We start from the raw sequence: 21,423 nt of genomic DNA, 5'->3' as shown, positions 1-21,423 counted from the left end.
GGGAAGGGGTGGGGGGAGAACACAAGTTCAAGGTCAGCTTTGGCTACATAGCAAGACCACATCCACATCTCAACAAGAACAAAAAGCTCCACACACCCCAGAGACCCTGCAGACTGCACTAAAGGAAATTCTACTTCAGGCCAGAGCAAAGCGCTGGGCAGAACTCCAGCAGCAGGCAAGAGCTTGGGTGCCTGGCTGGGGTGACGCTGTGTGTAAAGGGAACAAGCCCACCTTGGCTGAGAGCAAGGCCAAGGGAGACCACGGGCTCTTGCCCCTGAGACCTTAGGTAGCGGGGAGAAGAAACAAGCCAAACCCGGATTCTTTCCACTGGTGTCTTTTATTAATGAATGCAAAATACAGTACTAACAGGACAGGCATGCATCACAGATGAAGGGAATGCAGGGCTTGGAGGGGCCTCATATGTCTGAGGTAGAGTAAGGTGGTGTCAGGAGCAGGGGTGGGAGAGGAACGAGCACCGGCAGTACTGGGATGCGGGCCCCACCCGGGAGGCCATGGGAGAGCTCAGGGTGATGTGCTGGCCACAATGTGAGAAAGATTTTTAAAATACTTCCTATGCCCTAACTGGTTTCATTTCCCCTCTTGGCGGACAGAGCCTCAGGAGTCCCTTGCTGCTGAATTGCTGGGTGTCTCCCTCCTTGTAGAGCTTGGTCTCCGCAGGCCACTCCTTTCCCTTGCCTGGGGCATGCCCCTTGCGCCCTCACCGGCAAAACGAAGGAGCTTTGCGTTGGAAACGCCGAGGCTGCCATCCAGGAGCTGGAGGCCAAGTGCGTTAAGAAAGAAAGACCCTTTTTCTCTATAAAAATAGTTTCACTTTATAAAAGGGAGGATGATCACCTCGAGTGGGGAGGGCATCGGAGTGTGAAACGTCTAAGTAGGGGTGCCGTGGTAGTGGCTGGGGCTGGACAGACACACAACGCGGAGAGGGTCCTCCTCTCAGGCTCTACTGGGCTAGGTGTGAGGGGTGCTGGGGAGGAGTGCGTCCTCCTTGGCAGGGGGTTGGGGTAGTACAGTGTCTGGGGAGGGAGTGGCACCTTCTTAGGTGTCAAGTGTTTGGGCCAGGAGTGGGGTGGAGGGCCCGTGGCAGCGGCCTGCTTGGACGCTCAGTTGAGCAAGGTTCCGTAGAGCTGGGCCTTAGTCAGGCTGTCCTTGCGGCTCAGCCCCGAGCTGCCAGTCCGCGGGAAGGCCTGCTGGGGGCTGAGGCGGGCGGCAGGATGCATTTCGGGTGAGGCCTCCATGGAGCTGGGCTCCAAGGAGTCCCTGGAGCCATGCTCAGGCTCAGGGCTGCTGCCAGCCCCGCACAGCTGCACTCCGAGCCTGTCCCCGTCCCCCTCGCTGGGTGCGTAGCCAGGGAGCGGGTCGGCTGAACGGCTGGGGCTGAGGCTCAGGTCGCCAGCGGCCCGCAGGAAGCAGGGCTCGGCCAGGTGGCCCTGGGAGAGGTCGTCACCCTCCGAGAAGCTGTCGGCCTTGTAGGTGGCATAGAGGGGGCTGGTGCGGCCCTCGGCCTTCTTGCCTGGGCTGCCTGCACTGCCACCGTAATAGCGTTCAGAGAAGCTACAGGGTGAGGCACGGCTGACAGTGCCAGCCGGGTAGGAGTAGGCACCAATGTCCTCCACGCTCAGGGGCCGCCACTGCCCTCGAACGTCCTCACTGGCCAGCCGGGTGCTTCCTGGCTTGGCCCGCAGGCTCCACAGGTTTGGGGGCATCAGGGCCTGCTGGGGGCCCGGCGAGGCCGGGAAGCGGAAGGACTCGGCCGGGTACGGAGACACTGTCCGCCCAAACCCTGGGGCCACCTCGGCCTCGAGTGGGGCCGCCACCACAGCTGTGGCCTTGGCAAAGCGTGGGCTGCCGTCGTAGGTGGCAGCGGCGGCAGGCGGCTTGCGGTTGAAGAGCTCGTCGCGGCTGTTCAGGTAGATGGCCTGCTGCGAGGCCGTGAGGGTGCTGGCCTGCGCGTGCTCCTTCTCCTCGGAGGTGGCACTGAAGCTCGAGTAGGAGCTGGATGTGGGCAGCGAGCCCGCATAGCCCGGGAAGGCCTCATGCCGGAAGCCCGCAGGGAAGGCCGCCGCCTCGGCCTCCTCCTCCTCGGCCGTGCTGTCGGTGGAGTTGTGGGCCTGCAGGAAGCCCACGTCGGTCACAGGTGCATCCACGCTTGGCCGCCGATCATGCCGCCGCTCCTCAGGGCAGTAGAGGGCCGTGTCACTGCAGTAGATGTCCCCCTTGTACGGGGGCCGGGGGCCTGGCTTCTCCACCCCATCGCGGAAGGCCAGGTCTCGGGCTGAGGCATCCGACAGACGGGAGGACAGGCTGGTGGGGTCAGGCTTCTCCAGCACCTTGGCGATGACACAGGTGGGGACGCTGTCCGCGTAGGCCGGGTGGCAGAGCGGCGAGGGCAGGCTGCATCCGTGCTTCTCCATGTGCAGACTCACACGCTGCTGGAAGTCCGAGGGCAGCTGGAACCGGGTGAGGAGGAGAAGAGGGTGGGGATGGGGTCACAGTCAGCCCAATGGCCCAGCCCTGCCCCCGAAGCTGTGAACCTTCATCAGCATGACCGACAGGTAGATAGGCAGACAGACAGACAGACGGCAGGGACCTCTTGGATTTCTCACAGCACACTCCATATCCTGGAGTCAGGGCCCAGGATGCTGAACTTAACAAGCTCCTAAGGATGTGGGCGTTGCCAGCACCTGGGGGTCCCTGATCATCTCCGTCCACCCACCCCACTCCGGTGGGGCTGGCACAGCCCAGAGGCAGCAGTCAGCCTGGAGAAGCTGGACCCACTCCCAGTTCCCGCCCACTGAGGGGCTGCAGTGCTGTCTCAGGTCCACGAGGAACACAGGACATCCCACCCCAGTCATGCTGCCCATGTGCTGCTGAACAAGACAGACTCAGAAACAGATGCAACAAAGATTGAGGGGCCAGAACCAGGTGCCCTGTGGTTTCTGCGCACCTGGTGCCATGTGGGAGACGTCCCGCTACTGTTTGATCTATTTTGTGAGTGTCTCAGATGTGGTCAGGCCCGGGGCAAGGGAACATGGATGGGAACATGGATGGGAAATTCACATGTGGGACAGGTGCGGACAGCTTGGTCTGGGTGGGGCCCATAGACCAGCTCTAGAGGCAGTCACAGATGGGCTCTGCTAACTGCTTGCCCTGTGGCCATGGCTAGACCCCTTTTGCTCAAGTCTGTTTCTTGTCTCTGTAACTATGCCCAGACCACAGGGCTGCTGTGAGATGACACAGGGTTGCTCTGCCATGTCACACCCAGGGACACAGAGCAGCCCCCGGAGGAAGCTGTGGGGGAACAGGCAGTCCAAGTGGCCCATGGGGCTCTGGGGAGGTAGGATGCATGTCACCATCACGAAGTCTAGGACCCGCAGGCACGAGCAGGGGCAGGGAGAGGCAAGGGGCTCAGGCTCACCCAGCATCTTCCTCCTCAAGGGTGGGGAGTAGCCTCAGGGTGGGACCGGCCCGAAAGGAGCCCATAGTGGTCCTGGGGCAGGGTGGGCCTGGCTGAGGGTGGGGTCACGTTACCTCGGACACCTTATGGACCCTGCCGTAGGTCTGGCTGCACTGCAGCAGCTGGGCCGCTAGATTGCAGTCCTTCCTATAGAGCTCCTAGAAGACAAGAGAAGGCGTTGGGCGCAGCTCGGCCCTGACCAGGTCCTTGCCTCCATGGCCAGTGCCAAGTGGCCAGCAGGGCAACGGGAGGAGTGGGCAGAGCCAGCTGTGCGGTTAGCAGGATGAGGTCTGACTCCCAGTACCATCCCTCTCTGGGCTCCACTCTTACCACAAAGCAGAGCCTGTCTGACTTGGAGCAGCCAGTGCACCAAAGGGGGTCCTGCCAGGCAGCCCTCCTCTAACCAATGAGCTCCCTGGGGTCCTCCTACAGGGTGGGCAGTGGTGCATCAGTTCTGAGCTCCTCGAGGCCCCCAGCTTGTCCACTGGGTTTGGGTTCCCTGCCCCTTGGCCTCCTACCTGGAGGCCCTCCAAAGAAGACCTGGTAGGAGTGCCAGGCACAAATGCGGGGCAGGGATGGAACCCAGCCCTGCCACCTCCATCTCTCAGACTTGCTGCTCATACCCCATCCTCAGAGCATGGCCTGGCCTTGGGCTGGCTGCTGGGCTGGGCTGGGGTCGGGGCAGATGTGTGATCCCAGGTGCAGGCAGGGATTAGCTCAGCTTCCTGAGCTGAAAACAGATGCAAACAGTAGGACTCAGGGGGTTGCTTGTGCCTTTGGAAATCTCTGTTGCATGTGCCTGTTTTGGGGCTTTTGCTCCTGCCCTGACAGGAGCCAACAGTCAGGCTCTGACCCACAGTAGGGGGCTGCCTGGCATGCCTGTGGCCCACCTGTGTTGCCCATGGGTGTCCTGCCCAGGCTACTGCCATAGCCTTGGCTCAATCAGGACCAGCACCCTGAGCTCACGCCAGGCTGCCCATGCATGGGCACTCCTTCCTGCCCTCCCCAGTCTCCCTCATTTGTCTTCTGCACAGGCTGCATGGTAGAAGGGATCTAGATCCCCTACCCCTTAACGCCTCCCTGGGCCTCCTAGCAACAGCACCATTGGTTTAGAACTGAGAACTGGCTCCCTGTGAGACCCCAGCCGAGCTTCCACTGGCACCAGAGGCCATGAATACTGCCCAGCTGGCCCAGGTCAGTCCTTGGGCTCTCTACTAGCAATAGTAAGTAGCAGGTGACCTTGGAGAGTTTGTCATGCACATGGCCTCCAGAGGGCAGATGCTACTGTGGCTGGACACTGACTGAGGCTCCTGGACTGTGTTTGAGGCTGTGAGGTTTGGCACATCTGGTAGCCTTCCCTAAGGGCCACAATGCTAGTTCAGGGCGGAGTAGAGGATGGAGCACCAGACTCTGAGAATCTGGGTGTAGCTAAAAGAATTCAGTCAAATTCTGGCTCTGCCTCTGAGTGACCACCTAGGTAACTTGGGAAGCTGGCTGGTCACCGTCCCTGCAGAGATGTGCCGGAAGTGGGGCAGCTTACGTAAAGGTCCATTAGGAAAGTTTATGGTCCTGGGCCTCCTGCCAGAGCCACACTCCTGCACTAGTCGTCTGCTTTGGGCCTTTCCTCCCCTTTCTTCCCCTTTTTTGGGAATTGCATCTAGCAGGGGCCTCATGCCTCTCAGCCAGTGACCTCCAAGTCTTCAAATCCTAAGGTCACTTCTCAGTACCCCTTGTCAGTGACCCAGCTGGTGAGCTGGCTGAGGGCCGCACCCTCCCCACGTGACTTTGGGGCCACCACACTTGCCTGGTGTCCCCCCTTGCTGGCCTCTTGGTTCTTCTTGTTAACCTGACTTCTGAGAGTCCCTGCCTCCTGGGGCCCCCCACTTCTCCCCTGTGGTATCCGACTGCCCTCATGACCACTCCTCTGGGTGAGTCATGTGCTTCCTGAACTGAATCCCATCCCTGCCACATCTGCACCTTCCCCACACCTGTCCTCAGCTAGGGAGCAGTGGGCACTGCCTGCTGTTTAGACTCTGAACCCTGCAGCTGGGCCAAATCATTTCTGTCCCTCACACTCCACATCCCAAATTTCTGCCAGAACTCTGTCTTCAAAATACAATCAGACTTGGAGAATTTGCCCTTCTCCCCTGCCACCATCCTGGTTGAGCTGCATCATCTTCCATTTGGACTGCTGCCCAGGCCTCCTCTTTGATCTTCCTGCCCCTGCCCCATCCCTCTATGGTCTGTTCTCATATAGCACAGCAGCCCAGTAAAACTTGAGGTACTCGGAACCCCTCAGTGGTCCTCATTTCACTCAGAATAAAGCCCAGATTCCTGAGAGAAGCCTAGACCTAGGCCTTAGGGCCTGAGACCCCTGCCCCTTGGTTTCCCAGCCTTTGCTGTTCTCTAAGGCGTACTCTTGGCCCTGCGATATTGTTAGCTTGGAAGGAATGGTCCTCCTCCAGATGTCTGTGTGGCTGGCTCCTCCACTTCCTTCAGGTCTTGGCTCAGGCAGCCTTTCCCCAAGACCCCCAGAGAGATTTGCAGACCCTGAATTTTCCTCTGGGCACTTAGCACTCCCCATTTGTGTGGTTGTTTAGTTTACGTCTGTCCTCCTTACGCATATGTAAACTCCATGTGGGAAGGGATTTTTTTTTCTTTTTGCTTGTGTTGTTCTCAGAGCCTAGTAGGATCTGGCAAGGAGCAGATGTTAATTAGTGAATTCATTAATTAGTGGGCTGTCAGGGGTCTGGGGAGAGTAGCTGGGCCATTTCATGGGGCCCTTAAACTCAGGCTGTATGGATGACCACACAGCTCTGATATGACAGGCTGCCTGAAAGAAGGAGTCCTGAGTGCCCAGGCCCCCAGCCTGGGGTCAGGTAGCATGTCTTGCAAGGGATGACATGGTCTCATGTTTCCTAACTCCACGCCTTCTAGCAGAGGGTCTGTCTGGGATGCCCTCGGCAGTGTGGTCCAATGAGGCAGCCCACCTGTCCTTCCCCAGCTGCACCAACAACTCCTTGAAGGCTTTACCACCTCAACTGTCCATCTACCTGTTCCAACTCAGGCTGGCACCTGAGTCAGAACAGGCCTGCCTGCCTGTGCTTCCTGGGAAACCTCCATCAGTGCCCACTGCAGCCCTCTGTGGCCCAAATGCACAAAGCACTCACGTTGTCCTCTGACAGCTTGTCGATGGTCACCTTGGCCTCCAGCAGGTGGCTGTTGAGGGCGACAATCTCATGGCTCAGTGCACGCTTCTCCTCCTCATAGTGCTGACCCTGGGCAATGGGGGACGGCAGAAGGAGTGGTCAGTGGTCAGTGGTCAGCTCCCAGAAGACCAGCCTGAGACCTGATGTTAAAGCTCAGTGGTTGGATTAGGTCTCCATGTGCCTGATAGCTACTGATGATGAGGGGTTCCAAGGCCCCAGGGTGACCTGGATTCAGATTTGACCCCACCACTGACAGGCCAGTAACTGCTCTCCCCCTCCCCCATCCCCAGCCTCTCCCCCACGAGCCTAGGGGCGGCATGATGGGTGGGGAATGGCGTCAATGGCTCACCATGCGGTACAGTTTGTCCTCTAGCTCCTGGTTGACCCTCTGCAACGCCATGTAGTTGCTCTGAATCCTGCAGTAGGAGGCAAGGGGGTCATGCTGTGCATGGCCTGACTTTCCCATAACCCTGGTGACTTTGTGAGTCACCTACTTCCCCAGGTGAATGTGTGTTTCTCTACCCAGAGCTGGAAAGATCTGCTTAAAGCTAACTTGTCAGGGCTCCTCCTAGGCCAGAGTCCAGGATGGGTATTCCTCTCTTTCACCCACACTAGGACCCCCTGAAGGTAACACAGGAAAGCTTGTCATTCACAAGAGATGTCAGGTCCTCGCCAGGGAAACTCCCTTGGATTTAACATACAGGACTTACAAGCCATGCTGTGTGGTTTATGGCTCAATTGCAAGTTAGCAGGGAAAGACTTAATATAATGATAGGTGAATACCAGAGACAGAATAGTGAAAGAAGGGGTGGAGCCAAGTGTTAGGTGCGAATCAGGTGCTTTGTGCTTTTGTTGCCGGTGGCAGAGGGCTTGGGGACAGTGTCCATCCTCTAGACAACCTTTGTATAGTGTTATTGCCCATCTTGCCAATGGGAAACAGACACAAAAAGGTGTGTAAAGCAGTGCCAGAGCTGGGACCTTAACCAAGGCCCGGCTGCATTGCTCAAGCTTCCTTTTTACACAGCTCCATGGTGACATTCAAAAGCCCAGAATGGGGCCATTCAGGGAGGGACAAACAGCCCTGCTGGCAAATCCTCCCTCAGGGTAGCACCAGCTGGCACTCTAAATATTTAAAACAAACTAAACCAACAGCAAAGTTTGTATTCTCTTTAAGACAGGAATGCATGCAATACATTTTAGAAAAATATTCATCTTAAATGTGCAGAAAAAAAATTTTTAGAAAAATGTGGTTTTTAGGAGAGTCTGGTACACCTCGCTCAACATTCAAGGAACAGCCCCTAAACTCAAGCCTCATCTCCAGGGCTAGACATCACTTTTCCAGTAGGGTGGGGGCACCCTAGTGGCCTAGTCAGGGTCTGAGGTGGCCACATCTGTGACCTGCTGCTGCCACAGGGAAAATGAGAGCACGAATGAGCAAGACATAGAGCTGGGTCTCCAGAGGGGATGTGAGAAGAGCCTGACCCAGCTCCGATCCTGGTTCTCAGCACAAAGTCTGACTTTCAAGTCCCCATCCGCCTGGGAGTGAGCAGCTCCCCCCTGATCCAGGGGCTGCGCTCTCACACCTGCTCACCAGGTCCCCCCTCACCTGCGCAGCTTTTCCGTGACCTTTTCCAGCTCCTCCTGCGCGCGGCGCAGCTCGATCTCTAGGTAGTGACGCGTGGAGTCGAACTCGGTCTCCAGCTTCTCCAGCTTGTGCGTGGTGTAGGACAGCCGCTTGCGCAGCTCGCCCTTCTGCTCTTGCAGCGCGCTGCAATGACACGCGGCGGGGGGCGGGGCTGGGGCGCTAAGCGAGGGAAACTGAGGCCCACGCAGGATGGGGCGGGGGCCAGGCCTCAACAAATGCAAGTGCACACACACAAGCATGAGCGCACGCACGTGCACACACACACACACACACACACACACACACACACACCCATTCTCCCAGTGGCGGCAGCATTCAGGACTTAGGGGAACCCAGGAGTCACAGATTCTGGTGCTGCCCCAGTCTGTCCAGGCTCAGCCTCCACCAGTGCCCCTGCCTCAGGGAAATCCCTGAGGCATCACTTGGAGGAGCTACTGATCCCACAACCTTGACAGAAGGTTGGAGCAGCTTGGAGAATCCTGATATATAGCACCTGTGGTCCCCCAGGCCTCGTCACCCATCAGACCCCTGCATGGCACAACAGTGACCAGCGGTGACTTCTGTTAGTGACAGTGTGGGGACACTGAGGCTTGGAGCCGCAGTGCCGTGCCCCTCAATCAGACCTCCCTTCCCACAATCAGCTGTGTGACCTCTCTGGGCCAAGGAGAGAGTCAGTGGTGATGCCCCGTGCCCAGCAGGACCCACCACGGTGGCCAGTGAAGTGGCATGCAGCATTGGATGCTGCCCCAGTCTGCAGCATCTGCAAAGGCTCAGTGTGTTCGAGCCTTCTTCCCCCAGGGAGCCTTTGGAAACCCAGAGAGGCCCCACTCTTCCCCGCAGAATGGGCACCCCCAGAACGCTGAGCCCCACCAGCACACAGTACAGTCCACCCTTCTGAGCCACCCGCCAAGTCACCTTAAATGAAGTTGGGCACTAGGCAGGAGGGGCACGGTGGGAAGCCACACCTCAGGGGGCTGGCTGTGAACTCCCCACGGCAGAGGCCACCTTCTGTGGCTGGGTGGGAGGGAGCAGGGCAGTGATACGTGGGGGATGGGAATTTTGGGTGGGTTTGCTGTGAGGTGGGGGATGTGAGTACCCAGTGCTGACTCCCAACAATGGAGGGGCCGCAGGGGTCATGCCCCAGAGTGGGTAAGAGCCTGGGTAACAGCCTGTGTTCTTGGGACCTCCCTGACTCAAACCCAGTGAGGGGTGTGAAGGGTGGGCAGGCAGGCAGGTGTCTCCCAGTCCCCAAGGCCACAACTATGCACGCCCCTGTCAGAAGCATCCTCAATCCCAGCCCTGTGAGTAAACACATGTGTTAGCATGGGCATGCACCCAGAAAACCTCCATTAAGTATTCTTGGATTGCTGCCCAGATCTGTATTTCTTAAAAAGTAAATTAAAATAAAGAATTGCTTATGTTTTTGAAAACCTCAGAGAAGGGTGGGGCAGGTCTGCCCAAAAGTCAGTCCCTAAAAGAGGATGTGGAGTAACAAGGAAATTCCCCAGGCAAGGCGCCCCACACTGCCCTCGTAGGCCTTGCTGCCAGGTGTCTCTGCTGCCTAGCTCAACCTCTTCCAGGCAGCCTTCCTGGGTTGCCCCACCTTCCAACCTTGTAGCCAGAGTACAGACTGCCCAATGGCCCCCAGCTGTACAGGCTTTTCCTCTCAGTTGTGTGGCAGGCTTCCTGAGCACCCACATCACCCCCACATCACACAGAGATCTCTGCACAGGCACAGTGTCTGGGTTGGGATGGGCAGCAACCTAGAAGTTGGTGATTCCCTGCAGGGGTTCTTGGTCAGAGGACACAGGCAGGGTCTATATTTTTGGGAAGAGGTGAGAGCCTTGGCCATCGCCCATGTGGTCCCCTCAGCCCGAATGACTCCTCACCTCACCTCTCCTCCAGCTGTGCCTGCCACTCACTGGGCCCTCACACCCAGCCCTGCCCCTTTCTAGACCCTACTTTCCATGAGGCGCCCCAGAGCATCACCCTCAGTCACCTACCCTCACTCACGGATTGGACCCTGCCTTTACTGATGGCACTCAGCCCATGACACCCTTTCATTCCCCTTCTGGACCCACCTGGTTCTGGACCTCATAGCGGGAGTAGAACCCCATGGTCCTGCCTAGAGTCTACTGTTCAGACAATGGCAGAACAGACCCACCAATGGTGTAGGCTGGGAAGGGAGTGAGAAAGGGCTCTACGGTGGGCTCTGGGCAAAGCTGGCACCCACCCAAGGGTTACTGGCTCCACAGAGCCTCAGTTTACCCTTGGCCTCCTAGTGGCTTTTCAGACACACTGGATGACTCCCTGTTCCATCAGTCCTCAAATTCTGCACTCACTCCCTGGAAGCCTCTCACAGGCTGGTGCTCGGCCACCTGCTGAACCTGCATCCCTCCCCTCAAGCCCATATGCTTTAGGGGCTCCCCTGTCCTGGGTGTCCCCTCCTTCTGGCACAGTCTCATCTGAAGACCATGCCCTTGCCCAGGATGCTCTTCAAAGCCTGGCTTGCTTCTATACCTCTCCAGTCACGACCAAGGCCAAATCCTCTCTACCCCCAGTCTCACATGGACCCCTCTTAGGCCTCACCTCCACCTGGCCTCTCTTGGGCTCCACCTGATGGCCTCATGCATCTCTCACTCAACCATCCAATGCAGACCATGCCCTCACTCTGTCCTCTACACTCCCCACCTGGGGAGGGCTGCATCCTCCTGGTTCCTCATCCTCACAGCTGGCCACCAAGTCTTGTGGGGGTGCAGCTTCTCAGAGGCTCTGGACAGGGAGGACCCTGCCCAGTGTCCTCCCAGGGCACTAACCTGAGCCCTCCTTAGCTGTGGCCTCTTTCTGTCTGGAAAGCAGGATGGCACACCAAAGGGCTGCTGGTGGTCCCTACTCTGAGTACCAGAACTGCCCGGCACAAAGAGATGATATGGGAGGTGCTGTTTCAGGAGAGTGGGGACGGCCAGGCCACTGGGAACCTGGGAGAAGTTGCAGGACCCTGGGCTCCCAGTGTTGAGGATATGGCCTGACAGGTGAAGTTGTGTGGGGATTCCCCAGCACCTGCAAACAGCCTGTTAACAGAAGCGTGGGGGTGAAGGAGGCTGTAGAGCCACGAGCAGCCAGTGCTGAGATTGCCGCTTGCAGAGGTTCTCCCTTTGGTCTGTGTCCTGATAAATGAAGGCAGGAAGTGACCCACCCTGGCAGTGGGCGTGTCTCAGGTGCCCAAAGGAAGCTCACGGTGCAGAGCAGGATGAGTCTCCCTCCTTCCACAGCCCCTCTGGCCACTCACAGCCCGAGGACAGAGCCAGGTGTGGGGATGACTGGATGTGGGGATGCCAGGATGGGAGACCCTTCCCTTCTCTAAGCCTCCCGTCCGTCTGAGGGAAGTGGACACAGACAAGGGAGAGACGTCTAGGGACAGATGCAGAGACACCGCGGAGTGGGGGCAGGAAGGGGAAACAACAGGTTTATTACCTGTCCCACAGCGAGGGTGAGGACCTGGCCAGGCGGCCCTGCAGGACTCGGGGCTGCCCGAGGCACGAGGGCACCCAGGGGCTGCGCAGCCTGTGGGTAAAGAGGACAGAGCTGCTCAGAATGGGTGGGGGACAGGGCAGAGGCCGTGCCAGGCCTGGTGTAGGGTGCCCAGCCATCACCCTCAGCTGAGAACAAGGGAGATGGGGCACCATTCACCCAGCTGAAGAGCCTCTGGGCTATAGGGTGGCAGAGGTGACAGGCAGGAACCAGAGGAGGGCCTGCTTGTATGCCTACAGCGCTTGTTGATTGCTTTAAAGGGTCTGACCTCACTGGCGGCACCAAGTCCCACCATGGCAGGGTCCCCCGTCACTGGCTGGGATTTATTTCTGGTGTTTGGTCTCCACCTGCAGGCCTGCATCCGCCGTCTTACTTTCAGGGGAAGTGGCAGTCTTCCCATTGCTACCCTAGGTCTACTAAGGCTTGTTCCGTTCCATCACTGGGCCCGTCTGGCTTGGCTCCTGGTGTGCAGACTTACTGGTCAGGGAGGCCATGATGGCTAGCCATACAGAGCTGTAGGTGTGATCTGTGTGCTTGGTGGGGCGAGCTGGGAGATAGTAGGGGTCTGGGGCCCTCTTCATCCTGCCCTGGGACCCCACTCAGCCATCCCTGTGACTGGTCTGGACTAGACAATGGGTGGTGTGAGAAAGGACTCAGGCCTGGCGCCGCCCTGCTGGACAACAGGACACATGCTAGCCTCAATGTATGCTGTGCAGCCAGCACCTTCCTAGAGTTGGCCGGGGCCCAGCTCATGGGCTTGTGCAGACATGTGTCCAGACACGTGCTCAGGGCAGCCTTGCTGCTCCTGGGGGCCAAATCGGGAGACCGGGCTCCTGCTGAGAGAGGCCGATTCACCACCACCAGCTCTGAGGCTGGCCCAGAAACCAGACTTTCAAAGACACTTAAGGACACAGCAGAGGCGCGTGCTGAGAGCGAGTGGCATAATCCCGTTAAAAAGAGTAACTGCCACAGAACATCGGGGAGGGAGAGAAATGCTCATTTGTTACGCCCGGATGGCGGGATGCTGGGGAACTGAAAACATTTGTATACTTTTCTGATTTGTCATATTTTCTACAGATGAAAAATCAGAAAAAAATTTACTAAGGACCAAAGTTTGACACACACACACACACATATACACACACACACAAACAAAACAAAAGGAGAGAGAGAGAGAGAAAAGTCCCCACAAGCATCAGTGTGGTGGACTGAACTGGCAGAAGTCAGGGAGAGCTCTCAGCCTGAGCCCAGTACTGGCTATTGCTTCTGGGAGCCTCAGTTTCCTTGTCTACAAAATGGGACACTGCTCTATTTCCCAAGCTGACTGCGAGGCTCTGGCATGGACTGGGAAGGACTAGGGGAGGGCAGTGGCTTGGCAGAATCCTATCCCAGAAGCCACCTCGGCAAACAATCCCAATGCTGTGGAGTGAGCTGATGGTGGGAACTTCCCTCTGAGTGGCCAGAAACACCCAGTCTCCCTGGGTGGCTTGACGGGGGCCAGCAATGGCCACGGGTGACTTCCTCCCAGCCTTTATTGAGTCCCCAATGCCCTTCCACAGAGGGCCTCCTGGTAGGTGAGCTTTTAGAATTGTGATGCGGCTCAGAGTTGGATGAGGGCTGGAAGCTAGGGGAATCAGGGCCCAAGGAAGGGCTGGGGCTTGTTTGGGCTGTGAGTAGCTGAGGATGTCTGACTCTGGTCATGCAAGGGCATCTATTAGGCACCATTGATAGATAACCCACTCGTGTTGAGCCAGATAACACAAATGGATATTCTCATTGCAATCTGTAGCATGGGGAACACCTCCCCCCAAAAAAGTGGGGCCCAGAGAGGTAAAACCACAGTTCCAACATCATACAGCAACTCTCTAGTAGGAGGAGATGAGAACCAGGCAGGCCCCCTTCCTCAGGCTGCTGGGAAAGAAGAGGGGGAAGAAGTTGGTGCTGCTCAGTGACCTGTGGCATTTGGAGGGGAGCAGAAAGCAGCATGGAAGGGAGGTCAATGCCTCCCACTGGGCCCACCCACCCATTTCTCCCACTGGCTGTCAACAGGAATAGCCACTGCCCCGGCAGGAGATGCTGTGGCAGAGCCACATGCCTAGGTACAACCAGTCTGTCACCCTCAGCTGGTACATGGGACCCTCTTCCCACCCCTGCTGGCAGAAAGATGGACAGAGGCTTGGCGCCCGGCCACCAAGGCTGACTGCCCTGAGACCTGGCCTTGGTAATCCCAGGCCACCAGCATGGACGTGGGTGTCTTCCCTGGGGTAGCAGGTGTGGCCCTGCCCTGCATGTCTTTTAGGAGAGGGGGCGGGTACCTTCTGGGAGCCAGGAGGGCACATGCTACTTTCCTGCTTGCCTGGAATAGACTTCCTCCTGGGGTGTGGACCTTGGGGAACAGCTGAGGGTCATCTGAAAGCAGATGTCTGCCTGCCTCCCTGGGGGACTGCCTGGGGACCAGCCAAACCAGCTTTGAGCAGCTTTAGTGACCAGCACAGGTCCTTGGGGGTTGGAGCACAGTGCAGGGCACTTAAAGCAGCAGACACGGACCAGGTAGCCCTCCAACCTCACAGCAGCCAAAGAAGGGCACCATCACCACCAATCTCAGACAGAGAAGGCCACGGCCACCTGTGGCTGCCCTCTGCCCTGCTCCAGTACTTAAAAAGGGGCGAGGAAGAAGGTTCCAGCCTCACCTGCCACACCCAACACCACACACTTTGCCTGAAGGCTCTTGAGCCAGCCTCTTCCCCCACTGCTGAAAGGAACACCATCCCCATTTCTTCCTGAGTCCCCCAACTATGGTCCTCAAGTCCATGCTCCAAACTAGCCATGCTGTCCCCTCCACAGGGCCTCCCAGCTCTGCAATCCCAGATGCACTGTTCCTTTCTTGGGATGCTCAGTTCAAACACCTCCTCCTCTAGGAAGCCCGTCTGGTCCCTGGCTAGAGGCTCTGGGTCCCTCTCATCATTTTGAACCACCTGTTCTGCAGGAGAGTCATACCCAGGTCTGCACGCCAGCTGCCAGCTGGTCTTCATGGTGATGGGGTGGGGCTGGGCTCCCGAGTCACTGTCCCACAGTTATACAAGGACCAGGGGGTTGCTCCTGCCTGTTGTCCCTGGTGCCCTCTGGGACCCGGCCGCACATCCGCAGGCACAGCTTGTCTTCGCCAATGGTCTCATCTAGGCCTGGGCCCGACAGTCATGCTCCAGCAACACCAAATTGCTTGTCATTCTTCACATGCTGCAGGCACTTTCTCATCTTGGTGACTTTGTCCCTGTGTCCCCTCTGCCAGGATCTCGCTTGTTCCTGCCCCAGGTTAACTCCTCTCCACCCAGAACCTGGAGGGCCCTGAACCCTAGCTTGCCCTTCTCTACCAGGCGGAGGTCAGTGGCTGCTTCCCTGGTCGCCGGTGGTATTGGGACTGAGTCACCATCCTGCTTATCGCCAAGTGCAAAGGTACCCAGGTCTCTTGGTCCCCCACCCCCCAACACACAACTCCAGTCTCCCTCCACTCAGCTAGATGACTCGTTTCTGAACACAAGAAAAAACCACATTCTGCCTTGGTCACAATTCTGCAGCTCCTTGCTGTACCTAGACTAAAAGGCCAACTTCTCACCCCAACCAGGCCCCCTGAGTCCCACCACCACCCCAGCTTCCACCCACGCTGGCTCCACCACCCCTGAACGTGTAACTTTCAAGTCCCCCTGAACTTCCTCCTTCTACCTCAGAGCTTTTGTCTTTCATGTTCCCTGGGCCTGGGCCACTCCTTCCCAGTTGTTCCAAGCCAGTCTCCACCTGAAGGTTGCCTTCTTGGACAATCTACTCCATCTCATCCCAGAGGGAACACTTGTGGCTACCTGGTTACCTGCCCACTGATCTCACTGGTGGGCCTGCCTGTTCACTCTGCACTGCATGAGCTGGCTGGATGCTGCAGGGGTGTGGTCTAGGCCCAAGCTGACCTTGGCTCTAGCTGCAGGTCTGACACATGCTCATATGCAGGACCTCTTTTGGGGCTGGCCAAGTGGGGGTGGCTAGCAAAGGCCCCAAGACCTCCCTGTCCCACTGTAGTTCCAGTGAGGAGCAGCCACCTGCCCCTGGCTTGGGACCTGCCACCAGAACCTGTGTTCATGTTCACGACTGACTACCACCTCCCGGCACCTAGAGCGGGCGGGTAGTCAGGAAGGTTACATCTCTACCTGCTGACACCATCCCCGAGAGACCTAGTCCATCCTCTCCCAGCTAAGCCTCCAGCTGACTCCTTGGGGACGGTGTGCACCTGGAGGCAGAACCGCCTCTGTTCCATGCAGAACCACCTGAACATTCCTAAGAAGGCTTGGTGCCACCATGTCACCCCCGTGTACAGAACCTCAGGGATGGGTGAGCAGAGCTCTCTCCTTAGCCTTAAGTGCCTCCAAGCATTGCTCTAGGCCACCATGTTTCCGCATGTCTCTGTGTCCTCTCAACTCTGGTTGTGGTTTTGCTGATCCCACCCTCTATGCCTCGATGGATCTTTCCTCAAGGGCAGGTGAAGGATAAACAGTCCCCATCTCCAGAGCACCCATCCAGTCCTCTGCACACACCTTTATATCTCGGACAGCTATGCAGGGACCATGTGTGCCCTGCCCCCATTTTCCAGGGGAGGAGACAGGCACAGAGGTAAGGAGCAGGGTCCATCCCAGGTCACATGGCCTGGCTAGGGCTCAGCTCTGGGTCCTAATCTGAAGATGCCAGATCTTAACCCAGTACCCAGCACTGCACACTTTCGCTGCCCCGTGTCCCCCCCCGTGCCCCAAGGGGCACCCCTCTGCCTTCCTGTGAGGTCAGTGGCCAACACAAGTTTGACATGGAGAGACTGAGGTCAAGAGGTCACTGGTGCAAGCGGCCAGTGACTGGTCATGGCCAGCCAGGTATGTGGTCCCTCAGACCTGACGGACCCAGCACCAGCAGGACAGCTGCCATGCCTACCCTGCTCTGTGCAGACACACCTGCCCAGCTCCAGGTAGCTCCTGACTGACCTCTGCAGTCATGACATCGACTACTCAACCTGCATGGAGGCATGATGCCTAGTGTCACGGCAGCCACCAAGCTCTGGTGCAACAGCCCCTAGGGGAAGGGCATGCATGCACCTACGTGTAGGTGTGCTGGCATCCGTGTGTATGTGTACGTTCTCTTGCACATTTGTAGGTATGTGTGCACACATTCATGTGTGTGCTGGGTGATGCCCGTCACAGTGCTGCCCTGGGCCACAGCAGGGGGGTGACCCAGAGAGGGGGTGAGCCCCACTGGGTCCTGATAGAGTGCAGGAATCCATAACTTGATGTTGGCCTTGGTCCCGCCCCCACTACCTGTGGCCAGGCAGGTCCCGGGTGACATGGCTGCTCTAACACTCACTCCTTCCAGAGACAGGACCCAGGAGATGCCACAGAAGATGTTTCATCTCACCTCACTTTGTCAGGTGGCCGCAAATCTGCCCCACTACCCTGTCTCTGCCAAGAGACAACTGCATGCTGAGAGCTGTGGTGAACCCTCATGGGTGGGCAGATCTGGGGTGTCCAGGGCAGCTGTAGACCACAGCCCTGGGCCTTGGCACATGCTTCCCCTCCTGCTGAGGATGTCCCCTGGTCTGGTCTTTGGTTTATTCCATGTACCTCCTCCTGGAAGGCTTCCCTGACCTCTCACCTGGTCGAGAGACTTGCAATGTGAGGGCTTCTCTTTGCGTGCAGGGCTAGGTACAAGATGGTCATGTGCTGGGTGTCTCAGGACAGCTGGCCCTGAGCTCCCAGCAGCCCTTGAGTAGGGCAAGAGAAAGACTGGGACTCTGGCCCCACAGAGGCCAAAGACAGCAGGAGCCCAAGGAAGGAGGGAGGGGGCAGGGCTGCCTAGGACAGCGGGCATCATCCCTGTGTCTACTACATGCCCACCTCTGCAGGTCACAGTTCACCACTGTCCCCACCTGTCTTCATCAGACCTGGATTTTAGACAAAGGCCCCCAGGCCCCTGGTAGCCATACAGCTCAGAGCTTCAGGTGTGAGTCAGGGCCACCACCAGGCCTCCAGACCGTCCCTCAGCTTGGGCTCTGCCTGTTTCTTCCGGCCTGGAGGCCTGCAGAAAGGAGAGGGATAGGAGATGGGAGGGGCTCTGGTGCCGCGCGGGGCAGGGACCATGGGGCTCCACCACTGACCCTAGCATGTGGGACACCCAATCCACACTTGCTGGGACACTGACGAGAGTAAGCAAGGTGGCCACGGGGAGGGCCAGCTCTACCTACAGGTAGGGAGCAATCAGGCCCAGGTGACGCCCCACTGAGCACTCACCAGTGTGGAGCCCTGCAGTAATCCCACTTCTGGCACCCTTTGCTCTCTCCGGCTCCCACCCTCAGAAGCCCCTCGCTGTATCAATGCTAGGGGCGTGCACAAGGACGGGGGTGCTCGCCCCGTCCTTGCTGGCAGCCATGGACAGCATGGCTCCTGCCAAGCCTCCCCACCTCTTTCCCCATGCCACTGATAGGGCAAACTCCACTCTGCTGAGGGCCACCTTTCCCTGCTTCAGAGACTTGGCGCCTGCACCCACACAGATGGCAGGGAAGCACATTCCGAGGTGACAGGCCTCCCTTTCCACACATCGGGCAGACTGACTGGGAGATCCTGCCACCTCCCGCCCCCACGGGCCTGGAAAATAACTTCAGACTTCTCTCTGCTCTGCCTCCTGGCGCGCCTCCTCCCGCCTCACCCGCAGCAATGACCTCGCCCGCTTTTCCAAAGAGAAAATGAAGCCATCCAAGGGGAACCTCCACAGATGCCACCAGCACGTGCCACCTACCAGCATCTGCCACCTCCCGCCTGTTACTACAGACAGAACTAGGGCCCCCGCCTGCCCTCTGCCAGCTCCACACACAGCTGCGACTTGTGTCCCCTCGCTTACAACCATTGGTTTTCCCTTCCCTTCCAGATCTTCTCTCCAGCACTCAAACAGGTGGCTACTTTTCCTATACTGAGAACCCTGACCTTTCCTGACCTCCAGGTACCACCCAGCTCTGCTCCTGGAAATGCTATCTGTCCTCACTATCCCATGTGTCTCCCATCCTGCCAGGTCCATGCCTATAGCTCCTGTCACCTCCAGGCCACCAAATGGATCTTGCTGGTTCCTACTCAGTCCTTGCCTGACCTCTCACCAGTTGCCCCTTCTCAGCCTCCTTCATGGGGTAGGGGGTGCTCCTCATACCCTGATCTATCCTAACATGTCCCAGCATGCCTCGGTGCTGGGCTCCTAGCCTCTCCCCTTCCCTGTGTGCCCACACCCTGTGGTGGCCCCCAACAGCAGATACCATCGCACTGTTGAGAACCCCAAATGTGACTCCCTGACTACAGGCCACATTCTCCTCGCTGCCTCACCTCTGTCTGCCGGGCTTACCAAGCACCTACTCTAGGGGGAGGGGAGCCCAGAGGGCCCTGAGTTTGCTCCAGCCAGAGTCAGTATGCAGGGGAGGATGGGTGGATACGTGACCTCAGGGAGGATGTCACAGTCAATAGCAGCTTCCAAGGGGCTCCCAGTACCTTGCACATCCCTCAGGCCTGGGTCAGAAGGGCTGTGATTTGACACTTTGATCACCACATTCATCACTGGCCACTGAGGAACCCACACTGGCTTCGCTAATTTGGCCACCCCACCAGCCTGCTCTCTGCTGCACAGACCCGGGCAAACTTATTAATTGGATCAGTGGGAGGCCCGTTTTCTCCACTTCTGGCCGTCATAAAGCTGATCAGGAGGGGGGATACTTATCAGTGACCTGGCCTGCTGGGCATGAGTGGCCTGCCCCAGCCTAAGCCCACAGTCAGGGCCATGCTGGGACGCCCAGGGTGCCTACCTCCACCCCAGCCGCACCTACCACCCCCCCCCCCACTTTCTCAAGACAGTCTCCAGGGTGGAACTAATCTTAAAGGAAGAGGTGGCAGCTATGGTGCAGATTTCAGTACCAGCCAGTAGGTGGAGGATGGCACTAGCTGAGAGAGAAGGATGCTTTTCTGAGCCTCAGTTTACCCAGCTGTAACATGAGCACTTGTGACTATCATAACTTCCTTCTAGAAGCAGGGTTGAGGGTCCTCTGAACCTCTCTCCATTCTTACCCCAGATCCGTGAGGGGCCACGAAGGTCCACCATGGACTGGCTGTTCATTCTGCTTAGTGGTGTGGCTATGGAGTGGGCCCAGGCCAGCTGGTGCAGGAGGGGTGGGCAGCTGAGGGTCCTGAGCAGCACCTAGCCCTTGGAGCCTCAGTTTCCCCATGTATAAATGCGAACAGATGCCCTTGAGATATAAGGCTTGTCCTGGGGGCCTGGGAGCAGCTTGGCCCCCCACCCAAGCTGCTCCAGGTTCAGACACCCCCAGCCCTGGCCTGGCCTGGCCTTAGGGTCTTGGGTCCTCCTTCCTGGGTTCCCAGGTGCTGTGTGGCCAGGGTGACCCTCCCCAGATGGCTAGCCCAAACATCACTATTGACCCCACAGCCTGGGCCTCCCTCTTCCTGCCAGACATGGAATACACGTACCACTTGGGCCAGAAAAGCACACACCATCACCTTGCTGGTACCTGTGGATTTGGGGTGTGGGGCCAAGCATGAGGACCTGTCCCAGCCCCCTAGTCACAACCTCACATGTCCCGAACCTGCACCATCTCTGTCTCTACTTCAGGTGAGGAGTTCTAGCCTGCCACAGCTCAGGACAGGTGTCTCAGGGTGGCCTTGACACCTGGCACCCTGACCAGGTGACAAACCGAGAGTCTGTGGGCCCCCTGAATGATGGGGCACGCACTTGGGCTGCTGAGGTCCTGAGCCCATGGTTAATGTAGCAGGGCTGGCCCCTGTCCTTAACGCCCTGTCTCCCTCCCTCACTCAGGTCCTTTCCTTCACAGTGAGAAAAATGTCACTTGCCAGGTGGATGGGGAGCCAGAGCGCCAGCAGGGCAAAGGCTTCTGAGAGAGGCCAGCAGCAGCAGCAGTCCCCTATAGCATCAGCCATGAGCCTGGTTCATGTGAACACTTTATTCTCAGAACAGCCTTCTATCTAAGGTAAGGGCCCATTTTACAGATGTGAAAACTGAGGATCAGAGAGGTCCAGAAATTTACTTTACTGACCACACAGCCAGTAAGTGGTAGACCTTGGTTTCAAACCAGGTTACTTTATCTTCTTAACCACATACTCCATTACGGAGGCTTTGCAGAAGAACAGAAACTCAGCTGTGCTGAAGGGCAAGGCAGAGAAGAGAAGAGAGAACATGATGTTCATATGGTAGGTCCCTTTACAATGTCCTGACCCCCAAGGTCAGGGAGAAATCAAAGTGAGGTAGTCATTCACACCTTAGTGAGAATCACCAGCCCATCGGGCTTCCTCTAGTAGGATCAGGTTGAGAAGTAGGGCAGTCTTGAAAGTTCTCAACTTAGAGAGGGCCTGGTCTGCTAGGTAGCACCTCTTCTAGAGCTGTCAGGTCCCCAACCCTCCATGAGGAGCTTAGAGTATGTGTGCAGCAGGGGTCTACTAAATGAAAGCACCCCTCCCCCACAACCCGGCATGTCTGTA

At 57.7% G+C, this 21,423-nt stretch overlaps 1 protein-coding gene across 8 annotated transcripts in view; it reads right to left on the bottom strand.

The window, feature by feature from the left end:
* Positions 1–324: 324 nt before the first annotated feature.
* The window catches only part of Begain (brain enriched guanylate kinase associated), a 39,758-nt gene continuing 18,659 nt past the window's right edge, over positions 325–21,423 (bottom strand). For 4 of the 8 annotated variants that reach the window (XM_074067155.1, XM_074067158.1, XM_074067156.1 and 1 more), the window contains exons 3-7: positions 8,291–8,452; positions 7,034–7,100; positions 6,646–6,753; positions 3,550–3,633; positions 325–2,468 (exon numbers count right to left, since the gene is read on the bottom strand). In XM_074067155.1, the coding sequence (XP_073923256.1) occupies positions 1,122–2,468; positions 3,550–3,633; positions 6,646–6,753; positions 7,034–7,100; positions 8,291–8,452 (1,768 nt within the window). In that variant the 3' untranslated portion in view covers positions 325–1,121. Of the gene's footprint in view, positions 2,469–3,549; positions 3,634–6,645; positions 6,754–7,033; positions 7,101–8,290; positions 8,453–11,803; positions 11,894–21,423 lie in introns of all 8 variants that reach the window. The other 4 variants (XM_074067151.1, XM_074067153.1, XM_074067152.1 and 1 more) reach the window with 2 other exon arrangements.

Source organism: Castor canadensis, chromosome 3, assembly GCF_047511655.1.
Source record: "Castor canadensis chromosome 3, mCasCan1.hap1v2, whole genome shotgun sequence".
Lineage (NCBI taxonomy): Eukaryota > Metazoa > Chordata > Mammalia > Rodentia > Castoridae > Castor > Castor canadensis.
The sequence above is the reverse complement of the archived record's forward strand: the minus strand, read 5'-3'. Positions and strand labels throughout refer to the sequence as shown.